The 19,201-nt window shown below is 37.3% G+C and overlaps 2 protein-coding genes across 5 annotated transcripts; both read right to left on the bottom strand.

Annotated features, from left to right (window-relative positions):
- Positions 1-681: 681 nt before the first annotated feature.
- Positions 682-4,654, bottom strand: ak2 (adenylate kinase 2). Of its 2 annotated transcripts, XM_082187123.1 has the most exons (7): positions 4,475-4,652; positions 3,337-3,462; positions 3,108-3,218; positions 2,717-2,811; positions 1,726-1,798; positions 1,444-1,639; positions 682-881 (listed from the first exon to the last, which is right to left on the bottom strand). In XM_082187123.1, the coding sequence occupies exons 1-7, from the start codon at positions 4,571-4,573 to the stop codon at positions 874-876; spliced, it is 708 nt and encodes a 235-aa protein (XP_082043249.1). In that variant the 5' UTR covers positions 4,574-4,652; the 3' UTR covers positions 682-873. The 2 variants fall into 2 exon arrangements, with proteins under 2 accessions (XP_082043249.1, XP_082043248.1); XM_082187122.1 differs by lacking the exon at positions 682-881 and having other exon boundaries at positions 970-1,639; positions 4,475-4,654.
- An 825-nt stretch (positions 4,655-5,479) lies between these two features.
- anln (anillin, actin binding protein) lies at positions 5,480-18,739 on the bottom strand. 3 transcript variants are annotated; one of them, XM_082187036.1, is made up of 25 exons: positions 17,384-18,739; positions 16,113-16,242; positions 15,559-15,960; positions 14,989-15,290; positions 14,404-14,794; positions 14,111-14,313; positions 13,912-14,016; positions 13,357-13,465; positions 13,074-13,160; positions 12,311-12,522; positions 12,055-12,209; positions 11,812-11,956; positions 11,318-11,453; positions 11,042-11,227; positions 10,822-10,948; positions 10,688-10,736; positions 10,535-10,585; positions 10,086-10,118; positions 9,216-9,237; positions 9,013-9,125; positions 8,721-8,774; positions 8,303-8,389; positions 7,270-7,377; positions 7,018-7,190; positions 5,480-6,934 (listed from the first exon to the last, which is right to left on the bottom strand). In XM_082187036.1, exons 1-25 carry the CDS (start codon positions 17,399-17,401, stop codon positions 6,820-6,822), a joined length of 3,513 nt encoding a protein of 1,170 aa, XP_082043162.1. In that variant the 5' UTR covers positions 17,402-18,739; the 3' UTR covers positions 5,480-6,819. The 3 variants fall into 3 exon arrangements, with proteins under 3 accessions (XP_082043162.1, XP_082043161.1, XP_082043163.1); XM_082187035.1 differs by having other exon boundaries at positions 16,092-16,242; positions 17,384-18,738; XM_082187037.1 differs by lacking the exon at positions 8,721-8,774 and having other exon boundaries at positions 16,092-16,242; positions 17,384-18,737.
- Positions 18,740-19,201: the final 462 nt, after the last annotated feature.

Genomic DNA, 19,201 nt, shown 5'->3' with positions numbered 1-19,201 from the left:
GTATTATTAGTACAGTTCAGTGACAAACACGGAAGATATTTTTAAATAAAGTGATGTAAAACAGTGGTTCTCTCAAACAGGAGCCCATAAGGCCGCTCAGCTAACTTAGAGGGGATCCAATAACCTTAATCTTAATTGCTCAAAATTAAAAACAATAAAAAAGTAAAGATGTACAGCATTAAACTGACAATTTTTGAGTTCATCATTATTACCAATGGTCAAATTAGCTTAGACAGGAAGGCCTTTGAACTGCTGGAGGCTTTTGGATTTCTCCTAATACAAACAAAATATGTAAAAAGTGCATATTCTTGAAATAGTTTTAATAGTAGGGATCTCACAATTTTGACCAAAAGATTATTCATTTAAGTGAATACATCATTTGAATAATTAAATTACAATGACTTTTCCAGCTGTCTGTTATTATAGTGCACACATTTGAAAAATGTTTTATGTTTTTAATATGGACCATTTCACTGAATCATTTAAACCAGTGCGTCAGCCAGATTGACCGATTTGTGAATATTTGAAAAAGAGCATAACTAGAAAACATATATATATATATATATATATTCTGTCTCACAAACTTCAGAAAGTGTTCTTGAAATGACAAAATTAGGAAGAGAACGAACCATCCAGCATTTGGACAGTAATACAGAAACACAATGAATCAAAACCTTCATGTAAGGTAGTACAAAATGGTGTCCTAAGTTTATTGGAGGTAATCAACTGGTTTTCAGTTAAATCTGTGTTCATTACAAAAAACAATCACTACAAGTAATGGTCAAAATTAACATCAGAGACACTTCCAGCTTCCCCCTTTCCCCCATCCATTATTTTCACATCTGGATCAACCTGGATGGGAGAAACTGGATTTCATACAGCTGCAGAAAAAGAAAAAGAAAAAGGTCCACAAGTAAATGAATGATTCAACTCAGGACATTAATTAATCAATATTAACTAATAAAGCAATTAATTAAAATGGTTTTTATTATTATTTTACATTCAGCAATCAAACCAAGTATTCACATGACCTCTACTGGATATCAAGCAATACTACAAGATCCAAGTCTACTAGAAAAGTGAATTAGAAATGATTCCTCCTCTTATAAATTATTTTTCACATTTGACTTTGTAAATGGTGCAAATGAAATAACCATACCTCTTTACAGGTGTCTAGTTTGAACAAAAAGTGCTTAAGAGCCTTCAGTATATGAAGTCTGAACTTGATCATGGGAGACTTTACATTTATTCTGGGTTCTACAATCATATATATTATAGCCTTTTTTTTGTCAAGAGCTCGGTTATCCATTGCTCAATAAACAGCAGATGAATCAAAACCATGTCTAAAGACAAAACATGAGAGGGATCAAATAAAGTGTTATAATGCATACTAGGAAAGAGGGTATGCAGAGATGATTTAGACGAAATAAACGAGATCTTTACAGGTAGCAGCAGAGAAGGCAGCGAGGATGGAGGCGAAGACGAGGTCGGGGGACTGAGAAGCGTCGACAGCAGTGTGCAGGCCACGGGTACTGTAGTACTGCACTAGAGGAGACGTCATCCGGTGATACGACTCCAGACGGGAGCGCAGAGTCGTCTCGTTGTCGTCACTGCGGCGAATAAGAGGCTCACCGGTCACCTGTGGATGTATGGATCAGAACAAAACTTTATAGCAATGCTCGAAGATGTCATATTAATAAGAATCTGAACAGTTGTGTTTCTCACATCATCTTTCATAGGCTCTTTGGGGGGGTTGAACTCTTCATGGTAAGATCGGCCACTGGGCTGGTGAATGAGCCTGAGGAACGTAATGTTATACATTATATACTTATTTGTTTATGGAATATTGCAGTATTTAGTATAAATGATTTATCCATGCACATCATTATTTTTTTTTTATTCATGTGCCCTCAATCTTTAATCAGTATCATTTCTCCTCCGTCTCTGATGATGCGTTTACTCGCACAAGGGCGGGACAACCTGTCACTCACATGAGATCGACCAATAGCAAACCACAGCCATCCAATCATTCCAAAGTCCCGCCCTACATTTTTACTTGTTTGAGAAGCTTTCTCACTTGGATATACATCACAATAGGCAAGAAAAGACTATTACAACTGTGCATGTTTCATTTGTTTTTACAAATTTTAACTCATAATGCTTAATTAAAATATAACTGAACTTTCTGGTGAAATGACTTAAGTCGGCTTAAACTCCGTCCCTGCAAGCTCAAGTTCATCTGCATCTACTTTTGAGTGCAACATCCACATCTCAAGAACCCAACAACAGATGCAGAGAAGAACCAAGCTCTTTTGTTCTTTTCCAATAATCCGTTACACTTGAATGTACAGTATGTCACAATATGGAAGAAAAGATTGTCACTACTTCTGTTGTATTGCAGGTTTAAACAAAAGCATAAGTTCAATGCTTTACATTTCTTAAAAAAAAAGGAAGGTGCACTTCCTTATGGAGTTCCAATGAAAACTGCATAATGGAAATTTTCCTGCCACCTCCCTCATTAAATATTACAGAGCCAAATGTTTTTGACCTCTTGTATGACCTACCAAGAATATGTGTTCTCTTATTCTTGGAATGAGTGTGATGTTCTATTCAGTGCATTCCATATTCATTAAACTAATCTGAGCTATTAGACTACATTAGTGATGAAGGGCTCCAATACAATGCTTCCAATTTACAGGCCCCTCCATCCTCATACCTCCCACAGATCCTGCGTACCAGCAGGGAGTCATCAACGGAGAATTCAACCACCGAGTCCAGTTTCTCACTACGCTTCTCCAAGAGGCCGTCCAGCTAGAAATGAGAAAGATGTACAGTACAGGTTGACAGATTGTGGTGGACAAAATCGAGGACTGTATTAAGGTCCGTTCACACCAAGAACGATAGGAGGTGTTGACGCTAGGTGTGGTGTGGATGCTAACTATATTAGCTTAACCTTATAGTTGAGGACTGTGTTATTCTTCTATATTTAGAAAGATTTTTAGAACTAGATCTTCATCTTTATTGTTGTAGTTATCGTCATTGGTGTGAACGGGCCTTTATAGACACACACGAAGAGTCAATTGTTCACAGATTGTAGAAGTCCTCACCATTTCTGCCTGTCTGACGGTACGGGGGAAACCGTCCAGCAGGAATCCATTCTTGCATGCAGGAGTGTCCAGATTGTTGTCTATGAGCTCCACCACCATCTCATCACTCACCTAAAGGAAAGGTCATGAACAGAGACTCAAGTCTGGGGAAGAACAAATCTAGTAGTGTCAGAATTTAAACATTAAAAAAAATATATAATTGTTTACACTGATTATCTATTCATTTTACCAGTTTGCCAGCATCCATGGTTTCCTTTAGACGCTGACCGAGTTCTGATCCAGATGCCACCATGGCCCTCAGCATGTCCCCAGTAGCTAAATGACACACACAGTACTTGTCTGCAAGCTTGGGTGCCTGTATGGGGATACATACATATATATTGACAATATTAAGAAATGTTTCTTGAACAGCAAATCAGCATATTAGAATGATTTCTGAAAGATCATGTGACACTGAAGACAGGAGTAATGATGCTGGAAATTCAGCTTTGCCACCACAGAAATAAATTAAAATATATTAAAATAGAAAAGAGCCATTTTAAATTGTAATAATATTTCACAACATTACTGTTTGTTGATCAAATAAATACAGCCTTGGTGAGCATAAGAGTCTTAAATCATTACCAAACTTTTGAACGGTAGTGTTCATATGATGAACACTATAAATCTCAATCACAAATCTGTTGTAACCACATTCATTAGCCAAGTTTGAACTATTTTACTGATGTGCAACGATATTGCTCAATATCACCAAGCAGTACTGCAAACCAAGAATGTTTTGCTGATTGATGTGAAAGTTGATATTCTATTGAGTTACTTTCCCAGTGGTCACCAACTTACATGAGTTGATTGTCACATAGATCATTCCACATTTGCACTGAATGAACAGTCTGATAAAGCCCAGGGCAACAGGGCACTGCTCTTAAAGAGACAGTAACATAGTGAACACATGCTGGGTTCCCATGGCATAATGTTGGGTTTAGCTGAGTTCAATGAGTATTTCAACCCAAAATGTATAACCTGCCGTCATTTACCCTCATGTCATTCCAAACATGTATGATTTTTTTTCTTCCGTGGAGCAGAAAGAATGTTAGGCAGAATGACAGTCTCAGTCACCATTCAATTTCATTATGTGGAAAAATATCAATGAAAGTGAATGGTGAAATTCTGTCAAACATCTTACTTTTGTTTTTCACAGAAGAAATAAGTCCGTAATGGTTTAATTAGAATAGCATGAGGATATGTAACTGACAACATTTTTTTTTTTTTTTTTGAGGTGGGGGTGAACCACGTCATTACTATCTATCCGGCTTCTGCTGAACGGTTAAATCTAAATGAGCCACGCGGCCCTTCGCACGGACTCTCACCTGCGTCCCCTTCCCTGCTCCGGGTGGGCCGAGCAGAATGGCTCGAATGCCTTTCCGTATACCGGAGACAGTATCATCCGCTTGCGTGCTGGGGGCCATGGTTACAAGGTGAAAACGAACTAAAGACACTTCTCTCCACCACTACACACTTCACTCAGCCGAGAAAGGAAATGGTAACGCCTAGGCCCGCCTTCTAGGACCAAACCGCCAATCTGATTGGTCAATGACGACACGCCGATTATCAACAGCGCGAGCTCATTGGAAAAAAAAATCGGATACATCATCTAATATCCGGGATTTGTCCTGAAGTGACATCGCACAAAAGTGTAGATAACATAAGGCTAAAGATATCCGTATCTAAAACGACACATCATTACTCACACATCAGACTGTACAAAGGTTATCATTCCGCTTTTATTCTTCCAACTTCATGACTAATATTACATTAACCAGACCATAAAAGTACATTGATAACGCTAAAATAAACTAGTAGAACTTTGTTCAATTGTATTATTTATATACTATTTACAACAGTTTGATGGATTTTTAAACTATTTTAGTATAATTTGTGTACCGTTATATTATTTATAAATATTTATTTCAGTTTTAGTATTTTAAATTTCAGTTAGTTGACCAGGTAACGTATTTCTAATTTTCGTTCCAGTTGATGTTCTCCTAATATTGATTTTTAAACATATTAAGTTTGTTTTGAGTCACAATAACACTGTTCAATAGATCATTGTAATGGCAATGCTAATGAAAAGTAATGACAAACATTCAGCAGGTTACTCGTACAGTATTTAAAAATATATTTACTAATTCTTAACATTTCTAATCTAACAAAATACATTGAGATGACAACGAAAAGCCAACATAAGATGGCATCAAGATTGACTTGCAAAGGTATAAAACATGCATGTCTATTACAATTAAATATCTTTATACTTCAACAATAGTGACAAAAAACAAAAACACAAACAAAAAAACTATAACAGATGGCATGTATGTTGTCAAAAGCTTGTTTTATTTAAACTGCAGTGTGTGATACATGGAATACACATTTGGAGTGCTTAAGATACATAACACACAAAACAGCCAATTTAAGTCATTACACTAAAGTGCCTTGGGGTTACTACAGTGATAATGGCTGCATTTTGGTATTTTATATGTGGTACCAATAAAAAAAAAAGCTTTTGTAAATGTCACTTATTCAACAAACACATTTGGATACAAGTTAATAAATCTAGAGCAAGGTATAACAATTTAAAAAGTTATAAAATGTTCATATAAAAGTAAAGCAAACACAAAAATATACATATGGTGTAGAGTTCAGAAAATAGGGGATGTGCATGATAAATATATTTTAGCTCACAAATATTGCAAAGTAATCTAGCAATGGAAAAAACATGTCTTGGGGCATTTTCCTTTTCAATAAAAAAGGAAAATATCTGACAGATGCAGTGTGTATTTGTATTCTTATGAAGGCTTATATATCCCTCATCATAATGTTATTGCAGAAACTTAGATGAAGAGCTGTTATGACGGAAAGATCTAATTGTGTTTTGAATTGTCTGCAGTGTTTGAACCACATTGCCCATAAATGTCCAAAAAAGAGAGAGAGAAAAAAACCCCGATTCCCTTTGGTTATCCAAGTGTGCTCTCCACTCTGTACTTAAAACAAAAAGATATAAATATAAATTTTTATAACTCCATAATCCAACCAAACCCTTTAGTTATTAAAAGTCTGATTCCCATGACGGACGAGCAAAAGATTCAAGTCATCCCTATGACAGCATATATATCTTGCTTACCAATATCATGGGTTTCTGAAGTTCAACTTAGAATAGGAATCAAATGTGTCACCACAAAATAATGTCATTAAGAGTATGGTTCATTCAAAAATTTAGGAAATTGCATCCTGCCGTGCTGGTCTTGAAGAATATTCAGAGAAATCTGAATACAGCAGGTATCTCAGTAGACAGCAGTCATGCAATACACATTTAAATACACAAAATCAACAGTTTAACAAAGCAAACAAACTTTCATTAGTATTTAAGAAAGCCATGCTAATTTACACAAATATCTTGAACATACCTGAAAACCCTTGTAAGGCAAAGCATTTTGTTCTTTAATATAGAAAAGTCTTTTCATTTATGGCTTTATTGATTTTTTTTACGCATATACATTTGACTTTTGTCAAATTTATAATGAAGAACTTGTAAAATGTATCTGTAAACGCTCTGTAACTGTAATGCCATATTGCACTTCCAAATCAGACATGTACGCAGTCAATGTGAAAGTCAGACGAGGATATGTCTGGCCCTTGGTGTCAGATGAGAGCAGGCTCACATGGGTTTGTAGCATGAATCTGGCTGCCACATGCGCAGGTCCACCAAGATCTGGTTGAGCTTCTGCATCCACAGATTCCTCTCATCCTTAGTGTCAGCACTCAGCCAGTTCCTGCATATTACAAAGTCATGTTTTGATTTAGGACTTGATCTTCATCAAAGCAGATGAATTCACATTTGTTAATTGGGTCTTACTTTGTAACACACAGTGTGTCCTTGCATTGGCTGACCAGGGTCTCTCTGTCATCTTCCCTCTGTGGTCTCACAGTGATGAGCTCAAAGGTATTGGGCCGGGCACAGAACTCTCTGTTTGCCGGCTCCACTTTACGACTGGTACAGTTGGTAAGGTTAATGCGACCAATTGGATTCTGCAAGAGGAAGAACGTGTTCATTTTAATGCTATGTAAAAGAGCATCTAAAAAAACAAAACCATTATAGTAGGCCTACCTTCCGTTTTTCATCATCAGGGTAGGTCCAATAAGAGATGCAGTATCCTGAAAGGACACACCACCTCCTGTGCCAGGCTCCAAATCCACTGACATCCTCAAACATAGTCTGCAAATAAAAGACAACCTCACTAACAATCACACAAAACCATCCTAGTATAAACAAGAATTGTTTTGCTATCCAAGATTAGGTAATCCATCTCACTTAAGCACCAATTGTTCCAAAGCAAAATAGGATTGGATCACCCTGATCCAGATACACACCTTTTTAGATGACCATATTTGGATTACTAGTGCTCCAAATGGGGTTATATTTCACAATGTAGGCTGCTAGCCTACTATAGTAGAAGACTCAATGTGGGGTCAACTAAGCGTTTTATTTGAGAAAGAAAACTAAAACAACCAAACAAACACTCCCTTCCATCCAATCAGACCCCTACAGAGGCACTGAAGGGACATGGTGATGGGGGGAATAAAATTTGATATATTTTAATGCTTTTGTGTTCTCTCGTAAAAGTTTTCCCACCAAGAAACTGCATCAATTCACAAAGAACTTAAAAGTTTTCAAAAGTAAGTCTCCTAGAGGAACGCAAAACATTTACAAGAGAACACAAAAGCATTAAAATGAATTTCTTCCATCTCCTAATTAAAATATATTAATAAATAAAAATAAAAAATATTTATAAATGCATGTACATATTTTTTTTTACCAGTTTTAAAGTTATTACACTTTCTGCAAGGATCAGGAAAATCCTGATTTTCTGGATCAAAGGTATCCCAATTTCGCTAAAACATTTTGAACAAACTGATGGATTTGATTTGATCTAATCTGATCTCAAAATATTTTTTTTTAAATGTATTTCTTTAATTATTTTAACACATTTTCAAGATTTGATCCAATCCAATAGCCAAGTACTTTTGGACAACTGGGTCCTGGTTATCTACTGATCTAGTTTATCCAGCAATGACTGGATATTTAATAGAAGGAGAACTATGTTTTTATCATTCTTTGGACTTTCAGAATAAAGACTCACCAGGAAGCCCCTTTCTTCTATCCGTGAGCCAACCTCACAATGCATTTTCAGGTAAACGTGCCCCTCCAAAGGACAAAGGAAAGGTACCTGTAGTGAGATAGGACACTAAGAACTGGAGCACAAGCATATCCAACAGAAGCATCATTTAAAGCAAGAGAGAGAAAGATACATTAGAGGCTATACATTTGCCTGAAGGAATAAAGAAAACAGAACTAGCACACACACACACATTTTTAAAGAGACAATAAATGACATTGAGACAATAATAAAGAAAATAAAAAGACATTGATGTGCACACAGGATTATAAATAAGCAGCTTAAAGTGACAATGAGTATTACCAAAAAGACACCAAGCCTTGTTAGCTAAATTCTCAGACACATAACAACCCGTGTTACTAAACACAGCAAATATAGCAACCTTGTTGTGAAACATGTCACTGAGCAGCTCTCTTTCACTCCTTTCATATTTGATCTAAAAGAGAGAAATGACTGCATGTGAAAGAGTCTGGCAAATGCAAAAGGCAGCGCTATGCAAGAAAAACAAGAGTAGTGTTAACTGTATTAGGCTGGTGTGAACACTAGAGCTGTGCTTGAACCTCTCCCTCTCTGACGCCAGCAAGCATTACATCTAGTGTTTCGCCAGGTGGTGGTGTTAGTATTTCATTTGTGCAAGAGTTGATATCAAAAAGGATGCAAAGGGAGGAAAGTACCTTCTCCAACGGAAATTTGTTTTTCCCAATGGAGGCTAGAGTTAGCTTGTGTGATCCAACGAGTACAAAGCTACTGGTGCGCACTGCATTTGGACCACCAGGGCTAGCCATAACTGAAAATAAATACACAAAATAAATAATTTAATAATAACAATAGTTAAAAAGTTAGTTGAATTTACATTTAAATGGAAATTAATACTCACCAGGTGTTTGGAGGTTGCTCTTCTATAATAAATAAATGGAGAAGGCAAACAGTTTCAGAATTTTTTTTTTTATCATTTAAAACCAAATAATGTTATGGCACTGCGATATTACATGCTGAACAAAGAACATATCATGCATGTGGTGAAATGATTTTTTACAGATAGATGAGGAACTGCAGGCTTATACAAACAGTTATAGTTTCATTGTTTATATTGTTTTTATTTGGCCAAGGCAGAAGAATTTTATAAAGAAAACTTATAAATATTTGGTGCAGTCTAGGTTTCAGAGATTAAATCCCTTAATTAACCTTAATTCAAGATGAAAGTGGATTTTTTCCCAGAGAAAGGATGAATTTGGCCTTAAAAACAGATTTTTGATAGTTTTGCAACAGTCTACCGTTTTTGCTGATTATTGACCAATGCATTTAAAACATGGTTTTCTTTTTCTTTTGAGCATCATGTTTGAGTTTCTTTGTATAAATCACAATGTAACTCTAGTGGTATATGGAATAATGATTTGGATACTATGAAGTTAATACTCATGGCATTTACTTTAAACTTACACTACCATTTAAAAGTTCAGGGTTGGTTTGATTTTTGAAAGAAAATTCAAATGTTATGTTTTTGAAAGAAGTTTTGTGCTGACAAAGACTGCATTTATTTGATTAAAAAAAGTAAAAAAGTAATATTGTGAAAAAATTATAATAACTTATCTGTTTGAATACATTTTAAAATCCAATTTATTCTGTGATGACAAAGCTGAATTTTCATTCAGCCAGTACCTGGAGTTTTTACCAGTTTTACAAGTCATACTACCCCAAACGTTTGACAGGTAGTATGTCTTGAAATTTAAGTGAATTGGCTACTTACAGAGATGGCGAGGAACCTTTTTGGTGTGATAGCCTGGGGAGAGAAGTTTATTTCAATGTAAAATACAGTGAACAATATTTATAAGAGCTCATTATACACAAACATGTCTATAAAGTACTATTGAAACCGAGACAAAAGGCCTTTTAATGAATACGTTAACAAATGAATAAAAATACCCTTCACCGTGCACTGTTTAGACTGACTAGACTAGATATTAAAAACGTTTGTTTATAATCTGATCAACTGCCTGCACACCAGCAAGTGATGATTTTGAAACCGCATACCAACAAGCATGCTTCCATGTCATGGAAATGGCTCAGGAGAATCTGGACACGCTGACCACTGCTCTTTAGAGTAGCGATCATTAAAACTTAGTAAGTTGTTAAAGTTTTGCAAACTAAACTTCCATGTATACTGAGCCACTGTAATATAGTACAACTAAGATCTACCTTTGACTTGGGCTTTTTCCTTTTGTCAGAGTTCAGCTCCCGTTTCTGAACCTAAGAGAAAAACAAACATTTACTAAATCTTTCAGATAAAGGAAGATAATCTGTATTCAAACATGCATTTCACTTGAAAGTACATGAAAAGGCTGTACTTACAAAACAGTAGACCTCAATATCAATCTCAAAGTCATTAGAGACATCAGACCTGCACATTGCGGAAAGTAACATGAAAAACACTACACTGAGATGACAGGGATGTCAAGAGTGGTTTGATAGGAAATGACACTTACAAAGTGAATTTGGTGGTGAAGGTCAAAGCATCGCCACTTAGACCACTGCGTGTGCTTGCAAGAGGAGTTGCCACTGTGTTCTCGGCTCCAGCACGGATCATCACAAAGAAGTAATGGCTTCCACAATCTTGCGTCAAAAAGATGACACGAGTGAGTGTCTGATTGGGCATGAAGACGCAAAACAAAAAGTAGCTATACATAAATACAGAAACTTTCCTACCAGGCTTGTTGGCGGAAGAGCAGATAAAGTCGGCCTTTAGGGGGAGTCGCAGCTCCAGCAGTGAGATGGACCCTTTAGAAGCAGGTATACCCATATCCTGGGCACTGCTTGTGCTTTTCTTCTGGGCAATTGGACCCTCTGCTTTTAGTCTGTCCATCTCAGCCTTGAGGGCGGCCCTCCTTTCAGCTGAGGCCAAACAAAAGAAGTGATTACTACAAGTCTAAGAAATAATTCTGATATTCATCCGTGGAGTGCAATAAGGAAAGCATCACTTACAGGCAATAAGCAGCAATCTTTCAGCCTCAGCCTCCACCTGAGATCCTTTCCCATGTTCTTCATCTGTGCAGCAGTTGAGAGCCTGACTAGCCTGATGGATCACAGTCTGCTGCAGGTTCATCTCATTGGTCAACATCTGAGAACACAACATGGCATCATAAATTCCCCTCAGATCTAAGTCAAACTACCAGGTTCCAGCACATACACATTGCATATTTTCTTCCATATATACAAATTCTTTCTCCTTATCTGCAATTCTCTATTCTCTGCCATAGGCTGTTTTCTAATAAAGAAACCATTGTATATACTACAAATATTGCTGGCTCTGTAACAAATCGCTTATGTTCCTCTACTTGATTTCAATAAAATCATCTGCTAAAGGCAGTATTGCAAATATATGGTATGCGCAACATAACACATTGTTTAAAAAAAAAGAAGCATGTTTTAGTTTTTAATTGACGAAAAAAAGAAAAGAAAAACTTTACTGAACGGACCTTCATTTTCTGCTTGATGTTGATGTGACTGGGACTTCCATTCATCTCCATCCTCTGAGAAACATCCTCTTTCCTCACGATCACCTGTTTAACATGAGGCCTCTCAGACTCCGTCTTGACCCTTGTGGATCTGTAGGCATCAATGCTGAAATCCAACAACCACTCATTAAACAACTGGTTATACAACTAATACTGAACAAATCAGTTTGAATGTTGCTTGAAGAGAGACGAGCAGATGCGTACCTGTAGGGAAGGTTCTGGTTTTGCTGGTCATCTATGACATCGACGCTGTCAGATGATCCAGCTCGTAGCATGCGTGTCCTTTGGAACTTACTGGGTCTGGATACATTCTCAGGGGTGGAACTCTTTTCAATGAATGAGCTGGCAGGAGTCGATGTCTGGACCAAAATAAAAGTTAAATTGAAGAATGTAACTGTAGTTATCAGATTATTTGGTGTTATCACTGTTTAACTTAAAATGCAACATCCTCAGGGCACACCATATGCTTTCTTTCTGGACTCTTGACCACAGCTGCTACGGTCTCTGCAAGCGGAGCAAGGAGTGACATGGAGGAGATATTCAGAGCATCTTCATCCTCTTCATCACTTTGGTCATCACTTTCCTCCAATATTCCATCAAACAGCCCATTTATCACCTCAGAGTTAACAGAGCCATCCACGTTCATCTCAATCTCATGCATTTCCTCTTCTTCTGCAATGACGACAAGAAGAACATCCATTATCAAAAACATGTCATGGGAATTAGCAATCTACAATTTTCACAATATATTTATTCATGATTTCAGGGGAAATAGAATTTAGAATTCTTTTGTGAATATCAAAATGAAAGTATGAGATATAATCTAAATTAGAATTAATTCACAATAGATATAAAAACATAATACTTCATGAAAATATGATTATTTTTAACTTCATATTAAGTGCATTTAACTTCTAGCATTAAACATCTACTTGGCAATAGCTGTTTGGTTGAAATACTCTGACTGATGCATACATATGGAGATATGCATATTGAATATATTCAAAGTGCTGAACAAGAACATGCATGCGTTTTAGTACCAACATGAATATAGAAAAAATAAATAAAAATTATAAAGTAAAAAAAAGCAAATAATGATTTAATTAGCCTGGTCTTTTGTCACTAAAGAGTGATGAAAATAAGTTTAAACAGTTAAAGCAAATAATGTCTCAATACAAAGAAAACACAGCATAACCTACACTACATCTGTCTTATAGACATACCTTTCACTTCCTCTTGCTCTTTCACTGTAGGCTTCTCTACCAGGAGTTCAACTTTCTTCTTAGGGCTTGGAAGAGCACACTCTATGTCTAAAAGAGGACAGAATATTTAACTACTCATTTCAATAAACATGAGGGCCACTAAAGTGTTACAGCAAACAAAACAACCAGATGAAAACACAGCATAGGCGGAGTGTGGCTAATTAACAATTGTCAACAGAACAGTGGCCTGATGCTTTACAAGAACAGAGCATTAAATTGTATAATGGTTTATATGATAAAATACCTTTTCCACTAGATTTAGAAGGGCTGTTGAATACTTCAGGCACTGGTGAAGAAGGCTCATCATCACGCAGTGGCACAGAAGTCTGACTCTGTACAGGCAGTTCAATTGCCTGAGGATAAAAAAGGGTAACATTAAGTTCTTCTATCCATTGCTTAAAATTAAAGTACTGGGTTTATAAAGTACAGAAACTCAGTGGTTTCTGGAAAAATGAATAGTTAAAATCAAAGTGATAAAAATTTCTGCTAAAAGCCTGTTATATTCAATATTGCTCTTTTAATTTGGTTTTATGCCATGTCAGCTAAATTAATATTTTCACAGCAAGAACAGGGTAAAAATACTGAGTAAAAATAAACAGATAAATAAATTAATAAACATTAAATAGAGACAAGGAAATTGTGATTAGTAAAAACATTTGACCATTACATATAGCTAAAACAGATTATTTAAAAAAAAATTTTTTTTACAATATGTATTATACAACAATATGGACTAATCTCAGATTTTGTGATGCTGTCCTATCTTCAAGCAGCAGCAGCAGCAAACATGATAGCAAACCTCATTTTTAGGGTCATTCTTGACCTCATTGAGATCCTCTTTACTCCTCAACATGTTGCCTTTTTGAAATCGATTACGAATTTGTGCCAGTTCTGCCTCTCGTTCCTATTAATACAAACAAACAAATAAATAAATAAATATAGTGCTAATGTTTCATATGCAATTCAACAAACATGCACTTAAAATTGTTAATACATACCATTTTCTGCTTCTGAGCGAGGACAGCAGTTGTGGAGGTGGCCTGGGCGCCTCCCCCCAGCCTCTCCTGGAGAAGCCTGGACTTAGAGGTGGCAGATGGAGTAGCCATCGGTGTGTGGCCTTGACTTCCTAATGTGGAGGGAGAGTTCTGGTTGCGCTCCTGGCACCTTTCTCCAAAACGCTCCAAAAATGACTTGACGCCTCCTAAAGGTCAACATAAGCAAACATAAGTCCACAGTCGTGCACTTCAGATTAAAAACCAACAATAACGAGCAGAAGAGAAACTCCACTGACCAGGAGTTCCAGCTGGGCCTTTGTGCTGTAAGGGTGTTGTGTCCTTGGTAAACCTCTCACGACCCTGAGGTACCACAGCAGCATCAGCAGTAGAAGAGGGTTTAGGTGTCAAAATTGGTTTTGCAGGGCTTGAATTAAGTGTTGCTCCAGAATTCAACTTAGATGGGCCCTGGTTCTTCAGGGGGCTCTGAGAGATGTAACCTCTATGGGGACTAGAGGGAGATGCGGTCAAAGATTTAAGTGGACTGGAGGGCTGGGTGGAGGAGTAAATCTTTAATGGGCTGGAAACAGGAGAGGGAACTGCTTGGGCAAGTCTGGGCTGGGACAACTCGGTCTTCTGAGGACTAGGGGGAACCAATCTGGCCGTCTTAACTGGAGAATAAACTGTTGGCTATAAAACCAAAAATCTCGCATTAGCATTATAACTTTTTTTACTCATATAAAAACACCATAATATACTGAAATGCTAAGTCTTAAGATTCTTTTTTCCCCCTCACCAACAAAAAACATTCAACAATTGACAGCCCAAATAATACCATATGTAATAAAAAGCATAGGGTAGGGTCTGTTGTTGACTTGACCCACCTGCTGGTCAACAGACTTGTGTGGAGCTGGCCGGGCAGACTGAAGTCGCTCACTGTTACTCGTCACTTTACTGACTGGTGGGCGCACACAGGCCCTGCCAGGCTGTGCTTGTGCATTGTCCTGGCGAATGGGCGGGTGTCCAAGGTCATCTTCCCAGGTGCTGATTGTGGCGGCAAGGTTTGCAAGCCTACCCTTTCTTCCAACAGAGAACTCAGAGCTTGTTGGAGCAGCAGGAGGGAGATCCACTTTCTGAGACTTCAGAGGAGACATGACTACACTCTCTGGGACTGTTTCTGAGGTCCCTGAAAGCACAATTGTGTTTTTAATAAATAGTTAAATGCTTATTTATCATCCTGAGAGTCATTATTATTCAATACAATCACATATTGTCTAGATTTTTGTCTTCTGAAGAACCTCATAAATGTGTACTTACGTTTTATCCTAATGTTAAAAATGAACAATCACCCTGAACCAATATACTGGGCTATCACTTTTACCTCAATACAGTGAATGATGTATAAATCTGTAAGTAGGTTCTATGCATTCAGGTAGTCAGAGAGAGTTGCCTACCCTCCGAGTCCCAGTACTGCCTCTGTTCAGCCAGTCTCTGTAGACGAGATCTCACGTTGGTTGGTACATCTTTCTGAGTCTCTCTGGCTCCATCTAAAGCAGTGTGCTTCATTGCAGTATTTGTGCTTTTTGCTGGAGACTGTGGAGGGCACACCACCATCTTTTCAGTGTCTGGAGGAGGTCGAGAGGGCAGCACCTCTGGTTCTGGTGTACAACGAGCAGACCTACGCTCCACGGGCACAGAACGAACAGTGCTCGGTGCCAGGGGTGGCTTCTTGTCTGTCATGGGCCCAGAGGCTGTCGATTTTAGGGCCAGCGGTTGCTTGTTTTCTTCTGCAGTAAGGAGAGTATTTTCATCTGAACAACGACGCTTTGAGGGGGACGGCTTGGGGGAGGGAAGTGCTGTCCAAAAAAGAAAAACATGTTTTAAGGATTTTGAACGCAAGTAATGAAACATCTGATGTAAATCTGTGCATCTCTAACATCTGATGTGCATCTACAGCATGCAACAAAAAAGTTCAACAAAACTGAACCTTTTTCAATGGTCGGCTCACTTATGACACCGTTTGTATCTGCAAGAGGATCCCTTGTCCTTTTTGCCATTGGACGGTTGGCCGCCGTTGGTCTGTCAGCCATCTTCCTCTGCAAATTCTCTCTACGAGCACGTGTGCGCTCTAACAGTTTCTGGGGGAGCAAATGACATGTATTCACTATATTACTATAACACATTTGACAGCGCTTATATTAAAACAAACAGACATAAAATGAAAGTGTGCATGCCATGAACAACTCATTTAATAATAAAAAAAAAAGTCATGATGATACCCAAGAGTTAAAGACTAAAATAACATTCAAGTATCTAAAGTTTCAAATCCTTTTTTCACACACAGCCCCATTTATCTGCACTTCTCATCTTCTAAGTGTGAACAAACCAGCAGCTCATTCTAGCAGAACATCTCACACACACATGATTAACAGCCCAGTTACTGAGCAAGACCAAACACATTCCTGGAGTGTGGCTGTTGGTTGGCCGTCTCCCAGGGAATGAATGGAAATTTCAGTTAGTGAGGATTTCATGTCCATGGAATTTTGTCATGTGACCCAGCAGATGAATCCTATTGGTCAAACCAGGCTTCCTGTATTCAACCAGCCGCAAGTTATGGCCACAGCCCTGACAGCTAATCTTTTTTTTCCTTATTCAAAAACACTATATTCGAATGCATGATATTTAAGTGCAGACAGATATTAAATGCAAATATCATAAAGACTGAAAGCACAGTCCTTGTTTAGAGCCTGCTTAGCATTTTGATACGAAAATGTTTAATAAAAACAATAGGTATCACATTTACAGTCAGTTAACATCGGCTTAGAAGAAAATATACAAATAAATTAGGCAAAACAACAAGACGTAAAGGATGTTAAGTGATTTAAAGTCGCACATTAAAGAAGTAAAATGTGGAGGCAAGTCTGACAAAAAAAAGAAAAGTATTTTTTTTTTACCAACAATTTGTTTAAATTATATTGCAAGCAAGTAACGTAAAGGTAAGTTAATGTTTATTATATGCTACATTATGACCAAGTAACTTAGACGAGCATTAACTTAGCTTTACACAAACGTTACAACGTAAACAAAACAGCAAAACAAGAAGTTATAGGCGAATACTTAATTTAATAAGTTAATAAAATAATAAGTAACGACAAAAAAGAGAACTTTATCGCTAAATAAAGGTAAATGCAGTTGATACCGACTAGAGGCGAGCTATTTTAAATCCACACCCTCCCTAATCATTTAACGATCAAATAAGCTGTCACAAAAGACACTCACCTCAGTGAATGGGTCCATGTTAATATGCTACAACAAGCTTAAATTAAAGCACAATCCTTTATGTTTTTCTTCTTTATTTGTCTGGCGAGGGAGTAAAAGTCTCTCCGCTTTCTCTCACACACCACGCGCTCCTCAGCTGGTTGAAAATTTTGAATTTAGCGCTTGCTCACTTCGGTGTTGCCAGAGCCATCTCAACGGTCGCGAACACGTCACTGAACGCGAGCTGAACCAATGAGAGTCCAGTCTGTTAACGCAGCCACGCCCACCTAAAAATAACGCCTAGCGACACCAGCCTAGACTCGACAAAGCTGCTAGCTTGTTGCTTGTTGACTAAATGTAATAGCGCTGTTTAGTGGCATGTAGGGCTATTTTAATTTACCATAAATTGTTACCTTTATATTATATTATAGCTGCATGCAATTTTTAGCCACCACTAACGTTGGTTGGAGTAATGTACACTATATCATGTTCATAACAATGAAGTAAAACAGTTTATACATTTTATTTTTCATATAGATAAATTAAGACATCTCATACAATATGTTGTCGCATAAAAAAAACACATTAACCAATATTTGATATAACCCCTTATCCAAATTAATAAACGCAAGAATGCCTAACACTATCGAATTTGCGAACCCATTTCATTTTGTTATAAAATTACATTTTAATGTATATATCGCACTTATGTATCGTTTTTTCTTTCTTTCATTTTCCAGCGAAAAGTAATTTTAGTAAAAGCTACAAAAAAGGGTAAATTCGCAGGGCTCAGTGCTTTCAGTTCAGTCTTGCATATTACATCAAATTTATCAACATAAACTGACTTATGCAAGATAGATTTTATATCTTAAGATCCTAGTTAAATTACGGTATGTGGTCCAACTAATGTTACTCTCTGAATAGTATTAATAAAAATTAACTAGTACAAAATCAGTTGGAAGACGACAAAAAGGTTAAATGTAATTCTAACGGGTCTAATCCCCAACTATGATGTTAGACCATGGATAGACTGTCCAGATCCCAGCACACGAGCCGATCCAGCAGATGGCACTGCAGATAAAGACAAACCAGCCCAGACTTGTGCAATCTGGAAAATCTGACTTCCATCTTTGTACTAGTCATTTAAAGCGATAGTTCACCCAAAGTGAAAATTCAGTCATCATTTACTCACCCTTAAGTTGTTCCAAACCTGTATGAATTTCTTTCTTCTGCTGAACACAAAAGATGATATGTTAAACACTGTCAGTAACCTAACAGCTTCTGGTCCCCATTGACTTCCATTATGGAGGTCAACGTGGTCCCATTAAATGTTTGGTCTTTTGTGTTCAGCAGAGATAAATTCATACAGGTTTGGAACAACTTGAGGGCGAGTAAATTATGACAATTTTAATTAAATTTTTGGGGCATATGCTTAGTGCTATGGTTTCCTACATAAATAGATTATGCATTAGAAATGGACTTAATGATAAACAATTAGTCACACATCTGACTCTTTATATTACAGACTCCAGTGGATTATGTCAGCAGGTGTAGAGATGGAAGTAAATAGGTCATTTCCCAACTTCCTGTGGATTTCTACCATGTGACTGACTTAAATATTTCAAGAGTTTAGTCATCGTCCATCTGCACTATCACTTGTCACATTAGAAATGTCACATAGGGGAGTTGTTTCCTTTACGTACATGAGTCACTGATCAGCCAGGAACTTTCTGGAGAGAAATCCTGGTGTGGAAAAGCCTCATGAGGTCAAATGAGCCACATTTTGTTTTACTATTGAAAGTCCAACATTCTGGGTAATTTGCTGTTTGAAGAGAGAGA

Source organism: Leuciscus leuciscus, assembly GCF_965113295.1.
Source record: "Leuciscus leuciscus genome assembly, chromosome: 12".
In the NCBI taxonomy this organism is placed as follows: Eukaryota; Metazoa; Chordata; class Actinopteri; order Cypriniformes; family Leuciscidae; genus Leuciscus; species Leuciscus leuciscus.
Note: the sequence above shows the minus strand (reverse complement) of the source record. Positions and strands in the feature narration are given on the sequence as shown.

What these genes read in the sequence shown, in the direction of transcription:
- ak2 (XM_082187122.1), bottom strand. Translation starts at nt 4,573, where the DNA reads ATGGCCCCCAGCACGCAAGCGGATGATACTGTCTCCGGTATACGGAAA. An exon ending in GAGCAGGGAAGGGGACGCAG is followed by an intron (nt 3,463 to 4,474) that starts GTGAGAGTCCGT and finishes ATCCCCATACAG; the next exon opens with GCACCCAAGCTTGCAGACAA. An exon ending in CCGTCAGACAGGCAGAAATG is followed by an intron (nt 2,812 to 3,107) that starts GTGAGGACTTCT and finishes TCTCATTTCTAG; the next exon opens with CTGGACGGCCTCTTGGAGAA.
- anln (XM_082187035.1), bottom strand. An exon ending in AGAGCAAGAGGAAGTGAAAG is followed by an intron (nt 12,523 to 13,073) that starts GTATGTCTATAA and finishes TCGTCATTGCAG; the next exon opens with AAGAAGAGGAAATGCATGAG. An exon ending in TTCACCACCAAATTCACTTT is followed by an intron (nt 10,737 to 10,821) that starts GTAAGTGTCATT and finishes CGCAATGTGCAG; the next exon opens with GTCTGATGTCTCTAATGACT.